Source organism: Pinus tabuliformis, chromosome 3_1 (assembly GCF_031772625.1).
Source record: "Pinus tabuliformis cultivar Carrire ecotype Pingquan chromosome 3_1, CPIR1, whole genome shotgun sequence".
Classification (NCBI taxonomy): Eukaryota; Viridiplantae; Streptophyta; class Pinopsida; order Pinales; family Pinaceae; genus Pinus; species Pinus tabuliformis.
The window spans coordinates 139,120,077-139,144,878 of NC_142301.1; the positions used below are offsets into that span (position 1 = coordinate 139,120,077).

At 40.1% G+C, this 24,802-nt stretch overlaps 1 protein-coding gene across 1 annotated transcript in view; it reads right to left on the reverse strand.

Moving 5' to 3' along the window:
• LOC149186161 (putative beta-1,3-galactosyltransferase 12) overlaps positions 1 to 24,802 on the reverse strand; it is a 223,857-nt gene that overhangs the window by 95,230 nt on the left and 103,825 nt on the right. The window contains exon 6 of the mRNA XM_089410921.1: positions 13,417 to 13,559. Coding sequence (XP_089267047.1) covers positions 13,417 to 13,559 — 143 coding nt within the window. The remainder of the gene's footprint in view (positions 1 to 13,416; positions 13,560 to 24,802) is intronic.

Consider the following 24,802-nt stretch of genomic DNA (forward strand, 5'->3'; position numbering starts at 1 on the left):
GGCATATCTGCTATAAGAAGCAAAGCAAAGGATCCACCAAGTACGAAATGTCAAAATTTGCAAATAATATAACTCATTGCAATTGTTGAGTCTTAGTTTCAGAGTCATTAGCTAATACTTCTTTGCATTCAACTTTTTTTGCAACTTATTAGTGGCAAGAGTCTGGTATCCAATGCCCTGAATTGCAAAAATTTGCAATTAGAATATTGAGCCAAACATGAAGTGATTCAGGGTGTGACTAGAATTGGAATGTTTTTGAGCGTATACACACTAAGAAGAGGAACCGTTTGAAGCAAAAGCGGTTGAATGACATGTTAAATTTCTAATACTAGCCCAGATTTATTTATACCTCAACAATTTTTATTCTTAGAAAATTATTAAATTAAATTTTGAATTGTTGTGAATAAAATCACTAGTATTTAACTTCTAAAATAAAATATTTGCAATGGAAAAATAAAATCGAAGAGATCAATCACATCAAAATGGCAAGTATACACCCATAACAATTTTCTTTCATTAAAATCCTCGAGAAAATATGGGCCTAGCTTCACAGAGAAAGATACACCAAATAAATGCATTGTTGGAACTTTTAACTAGCCCTGCCTAGAAAACTCAGCCCAAGGAATTCGACCCACCCGAAAATCGGCGTCCTGAAGGATTCGGCCTTGGAGAAACCCAGCCTCCACCACTAGCAAATCGACCCTCTTCTTTCCTCCTTGTACGACCCCTGTGCACTCAAGAAAAATCAGCCCATTGGATAAATCGACCTCTCCACAACTCAGCCTCCTATGTTCTTCGACTACTCGGCCTCTCGATTTCCTGATCTTGACCTCCTAGAAATACTCTCAAAATTTCCTTGCACGCTTTCCCCCCTTCTCTTCAGTCTAGACTCTAGATGAGCCTCTTGCTTTAGAGAAAATTGCTTCGTCTAGTTGTATGTCTTCACCTCTCCCTTAGAATTATTGTATAACTTCATTAAGCCGAATGCCTAACCCTAATATCGTAAGTGAAAAACGGTCGAGATTAGATCTCACCTCACTTGAGAGATCAACAATTGAGATCATATCTAAGTCACCTAAATAATTTTATTATTTTTCCTTAGTACTTTTGCTTAATAGTCCACAATAATTAATTAACTTTAATTATTGTATTTTTTTTGAGTTAAACTTATGAAAGAAGTCACAAATCACTTACTCCACTAAGCAAGCACCTAAAGAGGCAATCAAGAATCTCCTACATGCTAAGACACCAAGCTCATGTAGAAGACCTTTTGAAGCTACCAAAAACTTTAACATGACATGGTTTATGTTTAATACAACCATAGGTTGAGGCGCAACCTATTGTTGAACAAAACCCTTGAATCAAGCAACATAGTCTTGGGTGACTTTGATCCAACATCAGAATGGGTTATGGAGAGTCAGGTACTAGCATTTAACAATGAATACTTTTCTTGGTTGGACTTGGAACCACCTCCACAGGCTCCATAGGGAGAGATGTAACAGGTACCACCTTCAGGGCCAAGAGAATCAAGCGAAAATCCCACTGCAGATTTAGAGGCTACTCATTTTGCGCATGAGCATGAGGAGGATGATGATTCTGATGACAACCATTAGCACTTATAGTTGTAGTATTGTAGTATCATGCTTATTTTAGACTATAGATGCCACTTAGTGCCTGTTTCATGATGTATTTTGGTTCAATGATGTTTTGCACTGTGTTATTTTGGTTATATGCACTCTTACTTGCTATATAAATGAGAGCTTTTGCATATTTGTGTATAAATGGTTTGGATTAATATAGATGCACATGAATATATGTTTTTCTTTAAAATTTAAATATTTTATGCATGTTTGGTCGATTGAATTTTTGGTCTGATTTTTTCACTGGTTTCGACCGATTCCTAGTCCAAAGGGCTTTTTGGTTCAATCACTGGTTCAGTTCCGATAACATTGTGCTAAAATTGGCAACTAGGGCCAAACTCCATGAGGATCACCTTATTCATGGCTGATAATAATTTATCTAGATTCCTCTCTTCAAGAGCTGTAGGATTGATCTAAAGATCATCCGATTCCGATAAGTATTTATGGAGATATGAATTTATTTTGATTATGGACAAATTGTCAAAGTCGGCTAGCAACTTATGTAGGTTCAAAAGCCCAACAGACACATCTATTCATCATCAACGTTTGCATATAAATACAGGATGTCTCCTCCTCATTTGGACACACATCTCTCGCTCTCTCTTCTGTGCAAAAAAGAGTCTCTTTTTCTCTCCTGCGCAGATAGGTCTCTCTCTCACACGTGGGAAGGAAGGACGCAGTGTTCTAAGGGTTTACAAACTGCAGATTGGAACTTTGACCAGCGTTGAACAGCATTCTCTCTCTCTTGATTGCGCAGTAGGTGAAGCTAACCCTCCTTGGAAATCCGCAATTTTTGGCACAGGGATCGAGGTGATCTGAACTCTAGTTTGGAAGATATCGACTGCCCTAGTTTAGGGCCGATGCCGATGATGTTGATTCCGTTGATGCCGATGATACTAATGCTGTTGATGCCGATGATACTGATGCCGCTAATGCCAATGATGCCGATGATGCCGATGATGCTGATGCCGCTGACACTGATGTCGCTGATCTAGGGTTTGCTGCTGCTGATATAAATCAAATTTTTGTACTATTTCTCTCTGCTGAATTATTGAAGATAAAAGAAGATTTGATCAAAGGGTTTCCCCATATTGGGGTTTGTCCCTGGCTAGCCACCACATCTTGTGTCTCTTGTCTTGGCTTGTTTTCTGTTGATTGTTTAATGTTCTATCTGCACTTTACTTATGTACATGTGATTGCTAATCTGTGGATAATAATAAGAAAGATAAGTAAACTGCTCTAAGCATAGAACATACCATAATTTAACATGGTATCAAAGCTGAGGTGAAGACAAAGCCCAAGCAAGAGCAAGAGCAATCACCGAAGAGAAGGTTGGCAAGGCTATCTAAAAAGAACTATGGGGTCCTCAACACTCTTCCCCACCGAAGACAAGCTCCGTGAGAAGTCTGACTATCACGGATGGAAGATGTCTCTCGATCTGACTTTAGAAGATCAGGGAGTGTTGGACCATGTGAGAGGCAATATTGTTGAGCCTCCATCAAATGCATCCGCTGCTGCCAGGAACAAATGGAAATCCAGAGAAGTCAAAGCAAAGAAGATCATCCGGGACTCTATCGACAAGCGCTTGGTGGCCTATGTTTCTGAGCTGAACACCTCCAAGGAAATCTACAATAGACTAGTGAGTTTATTTAAAGTTAATGATGCAAATCAAGTTCTGTTTCTTAGAAATAAGTTGAAGGAAAATTAAGAAGGGCAAAGATGAAAGTATGCAAACATATTTCTTAAGAGTCACCAATATCAAGAACGATCTCCTATCTATTGGGGAAGTAATTCCTGACAGGGAAATGGCACTCACAACTCTTGGAGGACCACCATCTGAATGGTATATATTCAGGACTACTCTTCTCAACAATAATGTAATTCCCGGATTTGAGGAATTAATGGCAAGATGCATTCAAGAAGAAGCAAGGATGGAAGAACAGGAAATGCCCACACTTAAAGATCATCCCGCTGCCTTTTCTTCTCATGCTAAAAGAAGAAACAATTCCGAGGCTAAATCCAAAGGAAAGGCTGGAATATGAAATATCTCGTGAAAGGTGTAGGCAATGTCTCTCTTAAATTGAATCAAGGTAATACAATCCACCTACAGGATGTATTATATGTACCTGATCTCAAAAAGAACCTGGTGTCCATTTCGGCAATGGAAGACAAAGGCTACAAGGTGGCTTTCAGCGATGGCAAGGTACGTGTATGAAAAAATAATATTAAAGATGCCTTCACTCTTGGGTTTCGAGTTGATTCATTATATCAGGTCGGAGGAAGTCCGCTAGGTGTCATGTCTTGTGACACATCTCAAGCCTTGATCAAGAATCAAACCGAAAAGAAGATCAAGATCTTAAGGACTGATAATGGGACTGAATATGAATCTAATGAGTTTCATGACTTTTGTAAAGAGGCTGGCATTAAGAGGGAGACTACTACACCATACACTCCTGAACAGAATGGTGTGGCGGAAAGGAAAAACCGTACGATTGTGGAACCTATTCATGCTATGCTTCATGATCAAAGACTTCCGAAGTTTCTATGGGCCGAAGCTACAAACACCACTGTATATGTACAAAACCGATGCCCCCATCAAGCATTGGGTTCCAAAACTCTTGAAGAAATATTCACCAGTAAGAAACCTGATGTATCTCATTTTAGAATTTTTGGAAGCCCTATATATTTTCATGTGCCGAAAGAGAAAAGGAATAAATTGGGTGCATCTGGAAAGGAAGGAATCTTCGTGGGCTATAGTGAAAATACTAAGGGCTATAGAATCTATGTAACCGGTCAAAGGGAAGTCGTGATTAGTCATGATGTCACCTTTGACGAAGATATGGCTTTCAGCAAGGTGAACAATCTTCCTACAGTGAGGAGCTCTCAAGAAGATGACACCACGAAACCGAAAGAAAAAGATGATGAAACAATGCCCAATGTGGAAAAACCCACGGATCCTATTGATCCTCCTCCACCTGAGCCTTCCTCTTCTAGGAAGAGGCCTTCATGGCTTAGGGGAACACTTGATGATGCTAAAGGACACATTGCACCCCGAGGAACCTTCTGTGAAAGTAAGAAACCAAACAGGTATCAGGGATACTTGACCATCATGAGCACGATCATTTAAAATGAGCCTTCATCATTCTTAGATGCCGTCAAGCATCAAGTATGGAAGGATGCTATGACCAAAGAATATGAGTCTATTATGAAGAATGATTAATAAGGAATTTAGACTTCTGTGATCCATAACATTGTCTAGATAATCTTCGGCGAAATCAAATAATTAATCTTTTGTCGACGCGTTTCGAACCAACAAATGTGGTTCATCGTCAGGACAAGTTGAAGAACTGATCTGGCTTAGCTTGATTAAATAGAGTGTGCAGAGACTCCAACGGCTATATTGCAACGGCTAATTTTAACCAGAGGATCAAAGTCAAACCCCTGATTTTATTATTAATATAAGTTAATTGAATAAATTTATTGTTTTTAAATATAATGGTCATTATATCTTCATATTTATTAATTAACCTATATTTAAAATTATCTAAAAACAAATAAATGGTATTAAATTACTATTGTTCTTAGAATTTAGTTACAATAGGTAACTGCATATTTATTTAATAAATTGTTTAAATCAAAGGGTCCAATGGTTAATTAGATAAAAGGTCATTAATAAATTAGGGTAAATTAAATAATGAAATGGTCATTAATACATTATAACAATATTTATTATTATTCCTAAATATAATAAATAGTATTAAGTCATTATTATTCTTATAGTTACAATAGGTAACTATGTAATTATTTAATAATAATTATTAAGATTAAGGGACCAATGGTAAACTAAATCTTCTCTAAAATAAATCATTTTTATTATTTAAAAGTGATGGCCCATTCGAAATTAAATTAATAAGTTCATATAATAATTTATGTTTATTAAGTAATCTATATTCACTTAATAAATTATAATTCTAATATTGTAAATACCATAATTCAAGTACATGTTCATTAATAATAGTCTATCCATTAACTCAATATTATATCATATATTTCCAATAATTTCTTGTTTATCATAACCTCTTATAATGAATATAGTAATTTATATCCATTAATCAATATCTAATACTAACATTATTATTAAAAACAACTATGTTATTACTTATAAGGTTTAAAAAAGGGGGGGTCTTTATTAATTCAATATAAGGAAATCAGTTAAAGGAAATGCAAAGAATCTAATCTAATATTAATTTACCCCCTGGGATAAGGATAATATCATAATTAGCCTGAAATTACTTAATAACATAATACTAACTCTTGCACTCCATGACAAACCCGTCAAAAACAGAACACGAGGAGAGGGAAGACAGAAACCCTAAGACCTACCAAAAGGGGAATGAGGAGGCTAGGAAGATAAGGCTGGGACCCAGCAACTGCTAATCTTCCAGCCATCATCCCTATTAAGATTGTTCGGCCTTTTCTCAATCTCCAGGGCCTCTCTAAATTTACGATGGTGAAACTGTGCAACTTTGGCAATGACTTGAGCATCTTCTATACAGACATGATGCCTAGTCTTCCCCGCATGCTCAGCCAGGGCTGAGGACTTGGTCCTACCATGTCTTAAGTCAGCCGAATGCTCGCTAATCCGTTGATTGATAGAGCGACCAGTCTCACCAATATAAGGGGTCCCACAGGAACAGGGAATGACATAGACGCCTTTCATGTCCTTAGGGTCAATAGGGTCTTTCACAGACCTGAGGGAGCTACGGATAGTGCGGAGAGGTCTAAAAGTTGCGGGCACATCGTACTTCCTCAGAACCCTCGCAATCCTATCTGTGGTCCCTTGGATGTAAGGAAGGTTCACACCCATGATATGGTCTTTAGGGACTCTTCGGATTGAAGGCTCCTTCTTGGCCCTGAGGAAGGCTTTTTGACCTAGGTGCCTATTGTAACCATTCTTCTCAAAGACATCTAGGAGATGAGCCTTCTCCGCTTCCAGGCTCTCCTCATCCGAAATTCTTACAGCACGTGTGGCAAGCGTGCTAAGAACCCCTAACTTCTGAGCGGGGAAATGATGCGAAGACGCATGCAAGTATTGTTCAGTATGCGTCTTCTTTCTAAACACCTGATGAGAAAAGGAACCATCCACCTTCTTAGAGATGAGAACATCCAAGAACGGAAGACAACCATTATCTTCTTTTTCCATCGTGAATTTAATGGCGGCGGACTGGTTATTGAGGTGACTGAAGAAACGGTCCAGCTCGACAGGACCATGAGACCAGACAACACCAGTGTCATCAACGAATCTTTTCCAAAGCTTCGGTGAGAGACGAGAGGAGGCCAAAGCCTTAGACTCAAACTCCTCCATGTCTGGGAAGTGGTTCCAAGACCTCTGGACAAAACGATTGTCACCTCTAAATGGCTTTACAAGATAAAGCATGCTGCTGATGGAAGTACGGAAAAGTATAAGGCTCGTTTTGTCACTCGTGGCTTCTCCCAGAAGGAAGGTATAGAGTATGACGAGATATTTGCACATGTTGCCAGATATACCACCATCCGCTCGATCATAGCCCTTGCGGCTTCACAAGGATGGAAACTACATCAGATGGATGTTAAGACCGCATTCTTGCATGGATCAATCAAATAAGAGGTCTACATGGAACAACCCGAAGGATTTGAGATTTATGATCGAAAATCTCATGTCTGTAGGTTGAAGAAGGCCCTCTATGGGCTAAAGCAAGCACCCCGAGCATGGTATGAGAGGATCGATAACTACTTGATGAAGCTGAGATTCACTAGGAGTGAAGTCGATCCCAACCTTTACTTTAAGGTTGAAGATGACAAACCTCTCATACTGGTGTTGTATGTTGATGAACTCTTTCTGACAGGTGCAGACCCTCTCATTCACAAATGTAAGAGGGAGTTGGCTTCTGAATTTGAAATGAAGGACCTAGGATTGATGCACTATTTCCTAGGACTTGAAGTTTGGCAGAAGCCAGGGGAAATTCTCCTATCTCAAGGAAAATATGTGGTGAAGATATTGGAAAGATTCGGTATGGTGGATTGCAAGCCTGTAACTACCTCGATGGAGCTTGACTTCACAAAGTTAAGCGATAGTGCTACTGGACCTGTCTTACGAAATGCCATCGAGTATCGTCAACTCGTCGGAGCATTGATGTTCTTAGTGAACTCCTGTCCAAATATATGCTTTGCAATCAACGCGTTAAGTCAACATATGGTTGAACCTCACCACATACATTGGATTGGTGCCAAGAATCTGTTGAGATATCTTCGTGGCACAATTACTTATGGGTTAAGATACACTGCCGGAGATGTGAGACTACTTGGATATACTGATGCTAATTGGGCAGGCAATGTGGTGGACCATAAGAGCACTTCCGGGTGTTGTTTCTCCTTGGGATCTGCTTCGATATCCTGGATGACCAGGAAGCAGGAGTCGGTGGCTTTGAGCACCACCAAGGCAGAATATATTGCTACTAGCATGGCCTCCTGTGAGGCAGCCTGGTTGCGAAAGCTCTTCAGTAAGCTATTTGGATTTACATTGGATACCACTGTGATTCTATGTGACAACCAGAGAGAGATCCGTTTATCAGAAAATCTCGTATTTCATGATCGCTCCAAGCATCTTCATATCAGGTATCACTATATTCGAGATATGGTGCAGTGAGGAGCAATAAAGCTCCAACATATCGGTACAGATAAACAGGTCGCCAACATTCTGACAAAGCCCCTAGGAAAGGTCAAATTCCTGACTTTCCGGGAACAACTTGGTGTCGTTCAGAGACCCTCTAATGAGGGTCAAGTATGATGTACTGAGCTCTGGGAGCTCCAAGGGGGTACTTCTTGGAGCGACATATGACCACAGGGTGACTTATCATCCCCTGTTGGCACACTTTGTATAGGATAAAAGGTTCAACCTTCCCCTGTGACACCCCATGGCGACTATGGAACAGGATGATTAGTTCTCCTGTGGACCAAGATGATTAGTTCTCTGTGGCATCCACTGGACAGGATCAGTGTTTTACAAAACGGACTTGGATTCGGACTCGGCCGAGGATCGACTCGGACTCGGACTCGGAAACAGCAATGACTCGGCCGGCTCGATTTCAATGACTCGGTCGTTGTAAAAAATACATTAAATATTTATTTTTTTTATAAAAAAACATAATTTTAAAGATTTTCATTCAAGTTTCCAAACACACAACATTATAATATACATGGAAGACAACATATGATCAAAGTAGGCTCATGAACCAATCCATTATATCAAAATGGTACGGTGTACCCAATGGCAATAGTAAATACATAGTCAACTGTAGTCTGTCATACATGATCAAAGACTCAAGAGTCAAAACAAAATACAAATAACCAAGGAGGCTAGTAGCTACTGGCTACTGCCAGAGGAGCCAAGATCATCTCGACCAATCTCTGGATTTATAGAGGTGGAAAAAAATACCTTCAGGCACAAACTGCCTCCTCAAACTTGCTCCAAAAATCAGCTCCTCAATGCTGCTCCAAATGGCTGCCCAAGAAGCTCCTCACTCCAGCTACAATGCTCCTCCAAGACTCCTCACTGCTGCTCCAAAACAAGCTCAAGAACTGCTCACTAACTCTCAAAGAAGACTCTCACTCAAATGCATAAGACTGCTGTGAGTGAAATGAGAGCATTTGGCTGTCTTAAATAGAGTTTGGGAGGGGGAAATGGACCCCAAATGCATTTAACAAATCACAATAACCTTTTCATGTCCACAAACCCTAACTAACTCAGCCAAAAATCAGCAAAAAAGTGTTTAATTTTTGGTTAATACGCTGCCCAGCCGGTCTTGAACGAAACGGCCGTTTTTTGACGGGACCCGGCCGGGTTGACCGGGTCAGCTATGACCCGGCCGAGTCATTGGCTGACTCAGCCGAGTCATAGCTGACTCGGCCAGCTGAGCCGGGTCAAAGGCCGGGTCAGAAATTTTTTTAATGAAACGGAACGAAACGGCCGTTTCCGTTTCGGTATGGCCGTTTCGTAAAACACTGGACAGGATGATTCGCTCTCCTGTGGACAAGATGATTCGCTCTCTTTTGGGACAAGATGATTCGCTCTCCTGTGGACAGGATGATTAGTTCTCTTGTCGAGGCATCCTACCCATGCAGTCTAGGACTCATGGGAAGTACCTCTCATCTGATAAATGAGCAGGGAAATGAGGATAGGGACCATAGTAGTACCGATGGACGCATCGTTGTATCTACCGTACTCCCTATGCTAGGATGACCTTCATTGATCTAGGATCAATGATACTGGTCTGGGACCAGGGAGAGTGGTACCCACTATGACATTGACTTCGGGTCAGTAGAGGACTGGTCTAGGACCAGTGGTACATACTCTGAGACTGACTTCGGGTCAGTGAAGGATAGTATGATACATCCTCGATCACTTCTTCTTCTTCATAGTTCGAGCAGAGCAGAACAGAGCAGAGCATAGCAAGGCAGAGCAGAGCAGAGTAGAGCAAGGGTCAAGCTGTTCAGGGCAGTGCATTTGATGGATGAATAGTAGCAACGGTCAGACGAATTGCAGATGGAGTTCTCCCTAGTTGAGAGGGAGTGTTAAAATTGGCAACTAGGGCCAAACTCCATGAGGATCACCTTATTCATGGCTGATAATATTTTATCTAGATTCCTCTCGTCGAGAGGTGTAGGATTGATCTAAAGATCATCCGATTCCGATAAGTATTTATGGAGATATGAATTTATTTTGATTATGGACAAATTGTCAAAGTCAGCGAGCAACTTATGTAGGCTCAGAAGCCCAACAGACACATTTATTCATCATCAACGTTTGCATATAAATATAGGATGTCTCCTCCTCATTTGGACACACATCTCTCTCTCTCTTCTACGCAGAAAAGAGTCTCTCTCTCTCTCTCTCCTGCTCAAATAGGTCTCTCTCTCACACATGGGAAGGAAGGACACAATTTTCTAAGGGTTTACAAACTGCAGATTGGAACTTTGACCAGCGTTGACCAGCATTCTCTTTCTTGACTGCGCAGTACGTGAAGCTGACTCTCCTTGGAAATCCGCAATTTTTGGCACAGGAATCGAGGTGATCTGTCCTCCGGTTTGGAAGATATTGACTGCCCTAGTTTAGGGCTGATGCCAATGATGCTGATGTCGCTGATGCCAATGATATTGATGTCGCTGATGCCGATGATGTTGATGTCGCTGATGCCGATGATGTTGATGCCGATGATGTTGATGCTAATGATACTGATGTCGTTGATGTCGATGATGCTGATGCCGCTGATTCTGATGTCGTTGATCTAGGGTTTGTTGTTGCTAATATAAATCAGATTTTTGTACTATTTCTCTCTGCTGAATTATTGAAGATAAAAGAAGATTTGATCAAAGGGTTTCCCCATATTGGGGTTTGTCCCTGGCTAGCCACCACATCTTGTGTCTCTTGTCTTGGCTTGTTTTCTGTTGATCGTTTAATGTTCTATTTGTACTTTACTTATGTACATGTGATTGCTAATCTGTGGATAATAATAAGAAAGATAAGTAAACTGCTCTAAGCATAGAACATACCATAATTTAATACATTGTGTATGAGAGCATAGAACTGGCATTTAATCAAGAGCATGGAGCCATCTATGTACCTTGATGTGAACTCCTCTGTCATGATCCTAGTGTCTCCATGGCTTGAGTGAAGGGTGCATTCTCACTAGGGTCATGACAGAGGAGTTCAACAATCAATTCAACCACAGCGAAACATAAGTACCATATGATCATATTGTGGTGTCTAAAGTTTAAACTATGTCACTATGGTTACTCGTTAGTACTATGCCTATTTTTGGACTTTAGAGGCCATTTAGAGCTTCTTTGTTGATGTACTTTGGTTCAAAGATGTATTGCATTTAGAGTTATTTGGACTACATGCACTCTTGCTATATAAATGAGAAACTTTGGATATTTTTGTATAAATGGTTTGGATTCATGTAGATGCACATGAAAATATATGTTTTTGTTGATGTTTCTACAGTTTACAGCATCGTACAGACATTCTCCCACGAATGTTGATATGACTAGGGAGAATGATGCATTTACCCATGGGGCCATGCTGATTTGGCTAGGGTGAATGGCCCGGGGTAGTCTTTCTCCCATCAGCCCTGGTGTTTGGCTCAGAGATATTGACCCACAGTACTCACATTGCCTACTTTGGGATGGAGTGATCTATTTTTTATAGAGCAGGGTTGATTTGTTTATTTGATGAGGTTTTTCACCCATTAGTGGAATAAACAATTCTATTCTAATGTTGCGTTGTAATGTAGGCTCGATAAGTGAAGGGGTTCCTTGTGATGATGGGCTTCTTATTGGTTCCCCACTCAATGTTAGAACTCTACATAAATAGACATGCATGTGAGGAGACTCATCAACATATCAAGCTCATTCAACTTTTTTAGTGGAGGAGAAATTTCGGCTAAGGATAAATCTGTTCATCTCTCGCCTTCTTCATCATTCTCTCTCTTGAAGGCCACATGTGTGAGCTGACCGAGTTTGACAAATCCTCACAGCCACGTGTGAAGGTCTTAACCAGCGTTGACCGCAGGCTTTTATCACAGTTGACCATAGACTTTGACTGCACATTGACTGAGTTTGACAGCAGGCTGTAGTTTGACCAGCGTTGACCACAGTTGATTTTAACTGTTGACCAGGTTTGACTAGTGATTTGACTTGTAACAATGACACAGATTTCTAGAAAAAATTCTGATTTGTAAACCTTGCTGAAAAGACAATTTCTCGTCAGAAAAGATTGTTGGGTTTTCTCCCAAGGTTGGGTTTCCCAGGGTAAAAATATTGTGTCTACTGTGCATGGCTGTCTTTCTATGATTTTTATTGTTTCCACTGCATTTACAGTTGAGATTTTGTGTAATTATTCAATGATATCAGTGGCATGAAAAATACTGTTTGAGAATCATTCGGAAGTAATTATCAGATCAGAAAATTGTATTCCACTGCACATGCCATAGAATTTCAACAGTTTTTTAAATCAAAATTTGAATATTTTATGGATTTTTTGGTTGACTGATTTTTTTATCCATTTTTTTTTCTGGTTCTGGTCTAGTTCATACTTTTGTAGTTGATTGGTTTGATGCCCACTCCGGTTTATGATAACATTGGTTAGGACTGCATCATCTCAGATACCTGAAGATTGTTTTTCCACCTTAAACATCTTCTGCAGCTTCGACAACAATCAGTTTCACGTCTCATGGTTATGGAGAAAGACATCCAATGTGTAAGGAATCTGTATGCTAGGTTCTAGATCTGATTTTAATCTGCGCTCTCTTCCATTTTCTACAATTCTGAGTTCTAGTGATAGCAAGCTTAAAAGAATATCAGATAACAGAAATCGATTACCCACTTTGGCCATAGAAATCTTCCTTGTTTGGCCTAGAACGTGCTGATTCTGCACCTCTTGTAGAGGCCTTCACATTGTTCTCTGACAGGGGAATGTCTTGACAGAACAGGTTTATTGATCATCTACTCTATTATTCTAACACCAACACACCCATGGACATCAATATAGATTTCCTTTTTCCATTTCTACCTACAATACACAAAAGGGCATGAATTGTGCACTCCTAGATTTCCCACTGCCCTAGCACTTGATCATGGTTTGAACACATTTACCTATTTATTCATCTAGATCTGCATGTGAGACAACCTTCATATGCACATAAGTAGAAATGAGAATGTTAGAGGTAGAAAAATGTACCTGAACACTTGGGGATATCCCACACAGCAATAGAATCTGGTTTGCAATGGGGATGACATAATTCTCGATTATCTTCATGCTCAACATTCATAGCAAGCATCCATGCCCCAATGGTGACATCCTCATTGCTTAACATTCTAAAACTGCAAAACACACATGAAATAGGATTTTAGTGGTAGAACCATTACAGCTGCTCTTCAACGCCCTCAATTAACCACAAATGTGAAGCAATAGGCTTGACATATGCTTAGCATTTGGTACTGTTTATGTACTTGTATTTTCAAACCAAACAAGATGCTTAGATACTATCAGCTTCCAAATGACAATAAATAATTACTTGAACAAACCCATTGATAACAATTGACGTGTTTAGTGCAGAAAAAACAAAATGTTGGGACATTTGTTTTGCACGTGGGAAAAAGCCTATCATGAGCTCTACCCCCCTCATTAGCCATCTCCCAATTCCTCAAGCACATGATGCTTCATCCACAAAAGTAACACTTGTTTTGTCCCAACCAATGTTGCTCGAAGCAGGGACAAAGTGGGTGCATGTCTTGGAGGCAAAGCATTGAAAGCCTCATTTTCCAAAAACATTCGAAAGTGAAAACATGATATTCTATATGATATATATATGATATTCTACTTATATTCAAAAAAACATCCAAAATGCCAAATTAGTTGCAAAAGATATGAAACATGCATATTTGTACATAAATCAAGATAGAGATGACATCCATGATTCCGTAGTACATTAATGATTAATTATTTGTGCAACAACCATCTAGATTCTAGCAATTACAAACAAACATCAAGTATTTAAGCATATCATAGACAGTAGAAGGTAGAATGTATCAAATTTTTAACCATATGTTAGAAATTAGGCCACTAAAGGTTAAAACATTCAAATAACTTATCAAGCAACTATCAACATGACCAAATAGTAATGTTTACAAAATAGGCCACCACCATCTACACACTGAAGTAGGAAGATTGAAAAGTTCAAATTCACAGCACTAAAGTCTAAGACTTTAATCTACATCTATAAACTATGTCAAATAAAGTAGTGAACTGTGAATCTATCTACTAATCCCTCCTCCTTACACCACCACGATAGTTGCATGGGCCTCCACATGGTGGCCGTGAAGTAGATGTTGGTCGTGGAACGAAAGATGAAGCCCATGCTGTTGATGTTGAAGACTTGAACATGACAACAATAGCACTGGATGGGGGTGGCATCTCAACACGATCATCTTCATCCTCGATAAGAGCATTCCCCAATTTGTCTAAATACAACACTCCATCCTCCAAATTATCCTCCATATTTTTGTCCCAAACCTTTAAGTCTTTATTTGTCTTGCCTCCTCACAGTAATGGGACAACAATCTAAGTTGTAATGACCATAAACCAAGCTCTCTACCTTATTTACATTCAACCTTTCTTTTTTTACACTGTGGATGAAACATAGGTGCTCCAAGGACCAAAACCTCTATGAAGAAGAAGTGTTCGCCACCTGTGAGAGCACCTGCAATGCCAAACATTGTTGATGTGGAGCAGCACTGCCATGCATGTTCCACTACTCAAGAGAAGACAAATTTCCTCAATCTCCAACTGCATGATTGGTCCCAAAGGCACCAGTGCCAAGGATGTAGTTGCCCAACTGTCTCTATATGGTGTCACACTCCTCCACATAATGGCCTAATTTATCCAATGCTTTCATATAACTAGCCTGAACCTTTGGATCTTGGTGTGGTTTTTGGTCCCCCACCAAGTTCTCATGATGAAAGCCATGATACATGATAGTATTTAGGTGTAAGAACATATGCTAAGGCATGCAGTGGAATGTTTAGCATTTCCCATCAGTTTTCCACCTCTGCACAAATATAATTATACAAGTTAACAATGTCTTTAATCTGCCCCAAAATATGATATCCATATGCTCATACACCTCCCCAATTATTGCCCAATCTGAATCTGCAAACTTGATAATGTAATAAATTGGCTTGGTGAATTGCAAAACATATCTAACCTGTGACCAAAAGTGGTTGCCAAGAACAGTGCCTTTCACTACATTAGCACCATCTCTATCAATGCCCATGTCATCCCATGAATCACATGTCACCATAGCACTTAAACCTTGTCTCATCTTCAATAGGCACCTAAAGGTGAGGTACTAGGTTGCAAATCTAGTTTTTGCAATCTTTAAGCAGTTGCAACTTGGAGTAAGTGCCATAAAGGTAATTGACCCTTGTATGACATGTGAGAAATTTAATGAGTTGCTTCCCTCTCTTGTACAATTGATTAATCCATCCACATTCTTTATGCTTCACAATATCATGCATCACAAGGTCGAATGTGTACACCAAGCACCCATACCAAAAGATGTGTGGATGATGTTGTTCAATGATTTTTCCTACTCCCTTACAATTTGTTGCATTATCAGTGATTACTTGAACCACGTTATCAGGACCAACATCATTAATTGTTTCCAATAGGAGATCTGCAATGTTTTGAGAAGATGCAATGATGGAGGAGAAATCATGACTTGTAAGAAGCACTTCACCTCTTGCAGAAACACCAAAAAAATTTATTAAATGTTGGTTTCTAACATTTGTCCAACCATCTGATATAATAGATACCCTGCAATCCTGTAATGTCCTCAACGAATTGAGGACCAATGGACTTAGTAGCCTATTCGTCCTTGTAGGCTATAGTCCTACAAAAAGGGGTATAAACTTAAAGCCCAAAACACCCATTGTTGGGTAAGTTGGGCGAAAAAACCCAAATCTGGGGTTTTGAGTAAGACATGCTCAACCGATTAAGAGAATGAATCTCCTTAAGGAAGAATATAAATATAGAGGGATTGGATTCATTTGGAGGCATCATGGTGGATCAACTCATTCTGTTTTGACCAATAGCTCTGAGGGTTTTAAGACCCCATTTTCTCTTGTCAATTTTGGTGGTGAAAGATTCCACCCTAGTTGACACCTCTTTCCTCTTTCTGTTCTGGGTTTAAGGGTTTTGTTTTTTGGCAACAATTCTGGGATTTCAGATCGTACAGGGAGACAATCTGAGACAGCGAATTTCTCTGAGGGCAGTGAGTATCTGTTGGTAGGATTGAGGTACAGGAATAACCCTTGGAGAAGGCCCGGTGATCCTGGCTGAGGCAGCGAGTCACTAGAACAACCTGACTCTGCTGGGGAAAACCCGAGATGTATTGAAGGACTGTATTCAGACAGTGAGCACCTTCAACCCACAGTGAGGGTGTTTTTTGGTGTTTTTGTGCTGTGTCTAGAGCCACAAGATCACTAACTATGTCAGCTAGTATCTGGAGTATATAAGCAAGGGTATTTGTTGTGTTCCAGGTGAATCAACATCAAAGTCCTGAAGTGGACACTCAGAACCTACACAGAATTGCTATTTGTTGTTTCCAGGACAGTGAAGGCATTGGATCAGGAGCAAAGGCTTGTTTAGAGTCCAGCACAGTCCAGTAATTATCCTCGGACCCTGTCACAGAAGATAACGTGGGCCTGTTGCGGGATATGTTATATGCATGGCTTGAAGGCGGTTGCTTGATCCGGCCATAGCAAGCTTCTAGCTAATCCCAAAATTTTGGTGCACAAGTAAAGTAGGCTCACAGAATTGTTAAATAACTGAATTTGTTACCTGTCTATAGTCTCTGGTTAGACAGTGGATTCTTGTGTGGTTTTGACCCTTTGGAACTATATCTGTTGCATTAAAGAATATATGCGGGAACTGTAATGGTTGCATTAGAAACTATATGTGTTCAGTGGCTGTGGAATTTGGAATGTTATGCTCATCATTTTATATTGCTGGTATCTGAATATTGTTCCTGTCAAATTTATCGTATTTTGAACTGTGGAATTGGCACCTCATTCTTTGTATCACTGACTGATAGATTGTCAAATCTGACAGTTAATTTGGCTGGAGAAACCAGGAAGGGCATCCAATTTTGTTGCTCAGGAATCTATACATGAGTATTTGGATCATTTGTGCCTTGCAGAGCTAAAATTTTATATTTTTGATTACACACTGTTCGTTATATCATTGGAAAGCAATTTGACTGTTCAAAAAAGAAAATAATATATTGAATTTGATCACTGTACTGAAAAATAAAATTCTGTAAACCCTAGACCAAATTGCCCTAGTCTATTACAAATCCCCCCACTCATCTGTAATATTAGAATATATCTCTATATCTCTATTTAGTAATGCTCAGTCTTTTAGATGTTTCTATTCTTATTCTTTTAGCAGTTTCTTAGATGAAACTGTTTGTTCGATATTCTACATAGAAACCTGATGTTTCTATTCTTGTAAATATCTTTGTATTATCATTGAGCTGTTTGCTCCATGTAAATTAATTCATTGAACATTCTTTTATGGTATCAGAGCAAGGTTAAGAGATTCTTCTTGAACAGTAACTCTCTTTGCATCGTAATCTCTTGAGTCCTTTCTAAGGTCGAGCCCTCTGTAAGCCAGGCAGCCTTCACTGAGTCTTAGCCTCGGCTTTGCTCGCTGTGATAAAAGCTTACAGTCGTCCATCTCGATACAGAAATGGATTCTTCTCTTGCATGATCATTTTATTAAAGAAATAACTTTGTGGCGGTGACTGTTTTCGTGGAAGCGAGATTTTTGTTTTGCTGGTCAGTTCTGCTTGGAATAACGGATCCGGCTATCTTCTTCTTCACCTGGCGGCTACTCGACCACACCGTGGAATTTCTCAGCATTTGTGATCCAGGTGTTCTACTTTCAAAACTCATTTGTTTGTTTGAAAAATCGGAGTTGTGTTTTGAAAATTGATCTGCGAGCATCGGTCAAATTTTTTTTTGCTGATTAAACGCTGTGGCTCTATCCATTTTAAAAACCCGTGTTCTAGTATCCAAGAAATCAAATAAATTCAAGCATCCCGTGACATTCATTTAGAACTATAAGCGTGAAATATAGAGCATCCCGTGACATTCAGTTAAAACCCGTGGCTCTATTCATTATATATCACGCATCCTGGGTATTTTGCAAGCGCCCGTGGATTTCTAAGTCAAAACACGTGAATCTGAAGCCCGTGGAGTTATAAAGTCAAAACCCGTGGTTCATTAACCTATTTTTTTTGCAATCGCTGTATCTTGCAAACTCTGTTATATAACCCGTGGTTCTATAGCTCTGTCATACGCCCGTGGTTTTCTGAAAACTCTGATACGTAACCCGTGGTTTATTATATATACGCCCGTGGATTATTGTATACGCCCGTGGTTTATTGGATATACGCCCGTGATTTATTACGCCTGTGTTTTATTTGTATACGCCCGTATATAATCACCCGTGGCAATTATTTGTTGAAATCCCGTGGTTCATATATCAATTTTGATAACCCGTGGCACGCTGAGTCATTTCCAGTTGAGACGTGAAGGCTTGATAGCTCACGTGGGTCATCCGTGGTCTTTGCCGGCATTTGTTTTTCGTGGTTTTGGTTGACGGCATTTTTATCAGCAGATTTTTATTCCTTCAAAGGTCACAAACTCCAACTTTCTGGGTTATTAAAAGACTGTTATAAAGTTCTGGACCTGTGCCTTGTCTCCTGGGCAGCGTGTTTCTCAAACAAGTGCTGGAATATTGCTCCAAGTGCTGGAATATTCCAAGTGGACTGAACGTTGTGTATGAGCCTATTTTTGTTGGCTGCCACTAAATATCAGCAGGATTATCATTGATTTAGACTGGCGAGATATCTTTGCTGAGTAAATTTTTTTTAGCAGGACAAAGTTGGTCTTTGCTGGGTAACATTGTTTTTAGCAGGACAAAGTCTGTTCTCTAATTAACATCAAGATAAACAGTCAGCTACATTGTTCTTGTGTGTCATACTTTTGTATTCTCTTTGTGAAAATGGCCACTCTTACCAATCTGATGTTAGAAGGAAATCAACGGTTTAATGGCAGCAACTATAACATCTGGAAACAAAGACTGCTGACCATTTTTGAGTACAGGCGTCTTGATCAACTCATTTTGGGCAAAGAGCTTCGTCCAGGTACAGCCGGGACCGATCAAGATAAATTTGATGATCGAAATCGAGAGGCTGTTATGCTTCTCAAGCTCTCTGTCGCTGATGATCAGTTACCACAGATCCCTTCTGGCAAGACAGCTGCTGAAATCTGGGAACAATTGAAAGAATTGCATGAGACATCTGATAAAAGCAGAGCTTTTTTTCTCAAAAATCAGTTGTTCTCCATCATGATGGATGAACATATGTCTTTACAGGAACATCTCAACAAAATTAAAGACATTCGAGATCAGCTCGATGCCATTGGTCGGACCATGGAGGAAGAAGATATGGTAGTCATTACTCTGAAGAGTCTACCAAAATCTTATGAACACTTCATTGAAACACTCAACATTACAACCACAAATGTTGATCTGAAGTTTTCAGATTTATGTACCAAACTTCTACAGCAAGATAGGTGGAAACAGCAGTTTGGTAGTGGTACTTCATCAGTGCCCTTGGAAAATGCATTTGCTGCAAAATATCAGTCCTCTCAGTCTTTTCAGCAGAGAGGATCATCTCAGTCTTTTGATCCTAACAGGAAGAAAAGTGTACAGTGTAATTACTGTCACAAGTTCGGTCACATGAAGAAAGACTGCAGGCAGAGGATTGCTGCTGAACAAAAGAAACAGGGAGGGTCCCATCAGACAGCGAATGTTGCAGAACATTCTGAGCAGACAGATTCTGCCTTTTACGCCTTTATGGCTAAAAGGTCTTCAGAACATGTTCCTTCCTCTGCATGGTACATTGATTCTGGTGCATCACGCCACTTCTCTCACAGGCGTGATTGGTTTATTGACTTTTCACCTTTCAGTGATTCAGTTGTATTTGGTGGAGGTGAAAAGTACACTGTTGCTGGCAGGGGTACAGTTCAAATTCAGTCTGGTGGACGCACGCTTATATTTCTAAATGTATACTATGTTCCTGGTATGGAGATTAATCTCCTCTCTGTCAGTCAGATTATGAGGAATTCTCCTCAGCTTGATGTTGTGTTCAGTGCACACAAGTGTTCCATCATTGACAGGGAAACCAGTCTGACAGTTGCTACTAGCCTCGAGGACCATGGTCTATACAGGCTACTTGACACCGGTGACTTTCCAGAAGTAGCACTAGCAGCTCGTGCCTCTCCCATCAGTACTCTATGGCATCAGCGATATGGGCATCTCAATATGCAGTATCTCTCTCAGCTCTCTCGGGAGGGACTTGTGTCAGGATTACCTGATATTCAGACTCAGCAGTTGGGGGTATGCAGCGCCTGTCAAGCGGGAAAGCAACATCGGTCGTCATTCAAAACTGGAGAATCTTGGCGCGCATCCCAGGTACTTCAGTTACTTCATGCTGATATTTGTGGTCCTATGAATACAGCTTCTATAACTGCTTGCAAATACTTTTTACTTATTGTAGATGACTTCAGTCGAAAGATGTGGGTGTATTTTTTAAAAAATAAATCTGATGCTCTTAGTACCTTTCAGAAGTTTAAAACTTTAGTTGAAGACGAATCTGGTTGTAATATCATGACCCTTAGGACCGACAATGGGGGGGAATTTTGTTTCTCAGCTTTTGCCAACTTCTGTGATATTCATGGCATCAAACGTCAATTCACCACACCTTACACTCCCCAGCAGAACAGTGTTGTCGAGCGTCGCAATCGAACGGTTGTTGAAATGGCTCGTTCCATGTTACAACACCGGAGTGTTCCAAACAAATTCTGGGCTGAAGCAGTATTTACTGCTGTTTACCTTCTTAACCGATCTCCTACTCAGGCTGTTAAAGGGAAGACTCCTGAAGAAGTATGGTCTGGTCGTAAGCCCAAGATCAGTCATCTCAAAGTTTTTGGCTCAGTTGCATATGTTTGGATTCCATCTGCTAAGCGATCTAAGTTGGATTCCAAAAGTCAGAAACTCATGATGACAGGTTACAGTGATCATCACAAGGCTTATAGGCTGATAGATATAGCCACTGGTCGACTTAGCTTCAGTCGAGATGTAGTATTTGATGAAGACAGAGGATTCTTTCAGTCTTCTTCTTCTGAGCAGCGTTCTGAGGATCCGCCTCACAGTGTTCTTCTTCCAGTCAGTCCATCTGATGGGAGGGATGATGTAGCATCAAGATTTGATACTACTCTATCTGAGCTTCCTCCAGAAGCTAATCCCCCTCTTGCTGTCCCTACTGCTCTTGAGCCTGCTTCTCTTTCGTCTGATATTGGTCCCTCTAATCCTGAAATTGGTTCTTCTTCTCTTCGGCCAAAATGGTGGGCTAAAACCATAGGTGATCTCCGGGATGATGAGCTCCTTGAAGGTAGAACGTCTAGGCATAAGAACAGACAACAGTCTACAGTCAATTTTGCTCTTATGGCTAACCTTCACAGTACTTTTGAGCCTCAAACATATTCAGAAGCTAAGGGTATATCTGAGTGGGAACAGGCTATGGAAGCAGAATTTCAGAGTCTTCAGAAGAATCACACATGGACTCTTTCTGATCTTCCTGCAAACAAAAAACCCATAGGCTGCAAATGGGTGTATAAAGTCAAATACAAAGCTGATGGCACCTTAGACAAGTATAAAGCTCGGCTTGTGGCTCGAGGATTTTCACAGCAGGAAGGCATCGACTATGAGGAGACTTTTGCTCCTACAGCCAAGATGAGTACTATCAGGCTGGTGCTTGCCCTAGCAGCTCAGTTCAAGTGGAAAGTTCATCAGATGGATGTAAAAAGTGCTTTCCTAAATGGTGATCTCCAAGAAGAAGTCTATATGACGCAGCCTCCAGGATTCAAGGTTGCTGGTCAAGAACAGAAAGTGTGTCGATTAGTTAAAGCAATCTATGGATTAAAACAAGCTCCTCGGGCTTGGTACATAAAAATTGATCAGTATCTGACAGATCAGGGTTTTCAGCGGAGTCCATCTGATGCAAACCTGTATATCAAGCATACTGATGATGATATCTTGTTTGTAGTTGTCTATGTGGATGATCTTATCATTACTGGCAGCTCTGCACATTTGATCCATGGGATCAAACAAGATCTATGCAGAACTTTTGAGATGACAGACTTGGGACTTCTTCATTACTGTCTGGGGGTTGAAGTATGGCAGACTGAAAATCAGATCTTTCTTTCTCAGTCCAAGTATGCCAAAAATCTTGTGGAAAGGTTCAGAATGCAGGATTGCAAACCGGCCACGACTCCTATGGAACCCGGGCTCAAACTTTCAGCACAGTCATCCTCTCCTCTTGTGGATGAAACTTTATTCAGACAATTAGTGGGCAGTCTCATCTATCTTACTGCTACCAGACCTGACATCAGTTTTGCAGTAAGCTACATTTCTCGCTTTATGTCAGCTCCTAAAGCTGATCATTGGATAGCAGCAAAGCGGGTGCTACGATATGTGCGTGGTACTTCTGATTATGGCCTCTTATATACTCACAGCTCCACTTCTACTCTCAGTGGCTACACTGACTCTGACTGGGCTGGTTCGGTTGATGACCGTAAATCTACAGCTGGGTATGTGTTTAGTCTAGGATCTGGAGCTGTTACTTGGACTAGTAAGAAGCAACAGGTTGTGGCTCTCTCCTCAACAGAAGCAGAGTATCGGGGAGCAGTTAAGGCAGCCTGTGAGGCAGTGTGGCTTCGTCGTATGCTTGCAGATATGCATGTTTTTCAGACAGGGCCTACTTCTTTGTTTTGTGATAATCAGGGAGTGCTCAAACTTGCCAAGAATCCTGTCTTTCATGAACGAACAAAGCATGTGGAAACTCACTGCCACTACATTCGACAGTTGGTTGAAGACGGCTCAGTTCAGTTGCACTATGTTCCCACCACAGAGCAGCCCGCCGATATCTTTACCAAGCCTCTTGGTCCTGATAAATTTGTAAAATTTCGCGGGTCTATTGGTGTTGTAAATAGATTGAGCATTAAGGGAGGGTATTAGAATATATCTCTATATCTCTATTTAGTAATGCTCAGTCTTTTAGATGTTTCTATTCTTATTCTTTTAGCAGTTTCTTAGATGAAACTGTTTGTTCGATATTCTACATAGAAACCTGATGTTTCTATTCTTGTAAATATCTTTGTATTATCATTGAGCTGTTTGCTCCATGTAAATTAATTCATTGAACATTCTTTTATGTAAACCATGTCAAAACTCTACAAACCTTTGTTTTTTCTCTATCTAATAACAAAGTTCTAGCTTTCTCATAGTTGGGGCTTCATTGATGGCCTTCACCATATCATGCCAGTAGGGAGAGCGAAGCACATTGAATGGTATACGACAAGCACAAAGAAGTTGCACCACTTTTGCATCCACATCATCCCTCCCACCAATATTAAGGAAATTTGCTTTTGTTTTTCTACATTCATAGGTTCTAGAAGTTCCATAAGGAAATGATGTGTGGCTACCACCACCAAATCTAGAGGTTCCGAGAACTTGGATACAAGTCAAAACCCGAGAAACCCGAGTTGATAGTTGGCCAAGTTGAAGTCCAAGTTTGAGTTTTAAAACTATGTTGATTAATCAAATATTGCATATTGCATCTTCTTCAAGGGTGATGCAAAGTCAGAGATATTTGGCATGGATTAACGTATTTGTCTGCATGAGATCTACATAAATGTACATCTTTCATTAGCTTCAATATTGGTTTATGTGTGTCAAACGAATTACTAAGATTCAAAACATTTTCCTTGCTATTTTGAATTATTTCTAGACTCCATTTTGCCCAATAAGGCAGTAGGAATGACAGGACCACCATACAACATGAAGTAAAATTTTAATAACAGATCTTAGGCCCTAGGAATTTTGGGGGAATTATACTTCGCTTTTGTGTGGTTTTAATTGCGGAAACAGGGGAATGCCATCACTGGTTTGTGTGAATTCTGGGCTAAATTAACACATTTTGAAGGTAGTGGCAAGGTTTGTGAACGTGTTTGCGGCACTTTCATGAAATGAAATTGAATTCAAAATTCAAACCCATAAAGGGGACCCCCCTGGCTGACAAGAATCAGCACAGAAATGAAAGAGAGAGTGAAGAAGGTGACAGCACACAACCCCTTACGTTATCCTGACACTTTGGATATAGAATCTTTCCAAAGGCATTTCCAGGGGATAACAGGTCCTTAATTTTAGCTGAGGTTCTCTGATATGCTGTTGCACCCTGAATGCAATTTTCAGAAGTCAGATATAATGAAGACTCTAACAAATAAACAGTTAAAGGTTTAGAACGTCTTACTCTGTCAAATCCATTCCAGCTTCTTAGGCAGTCCTATCATTCAAGGGCTGACTAGTGACATTTACTTCATGAACAAGCCATGAGATAATGATATAATAGTTCTTGTTTAAGTACAAAATTCTT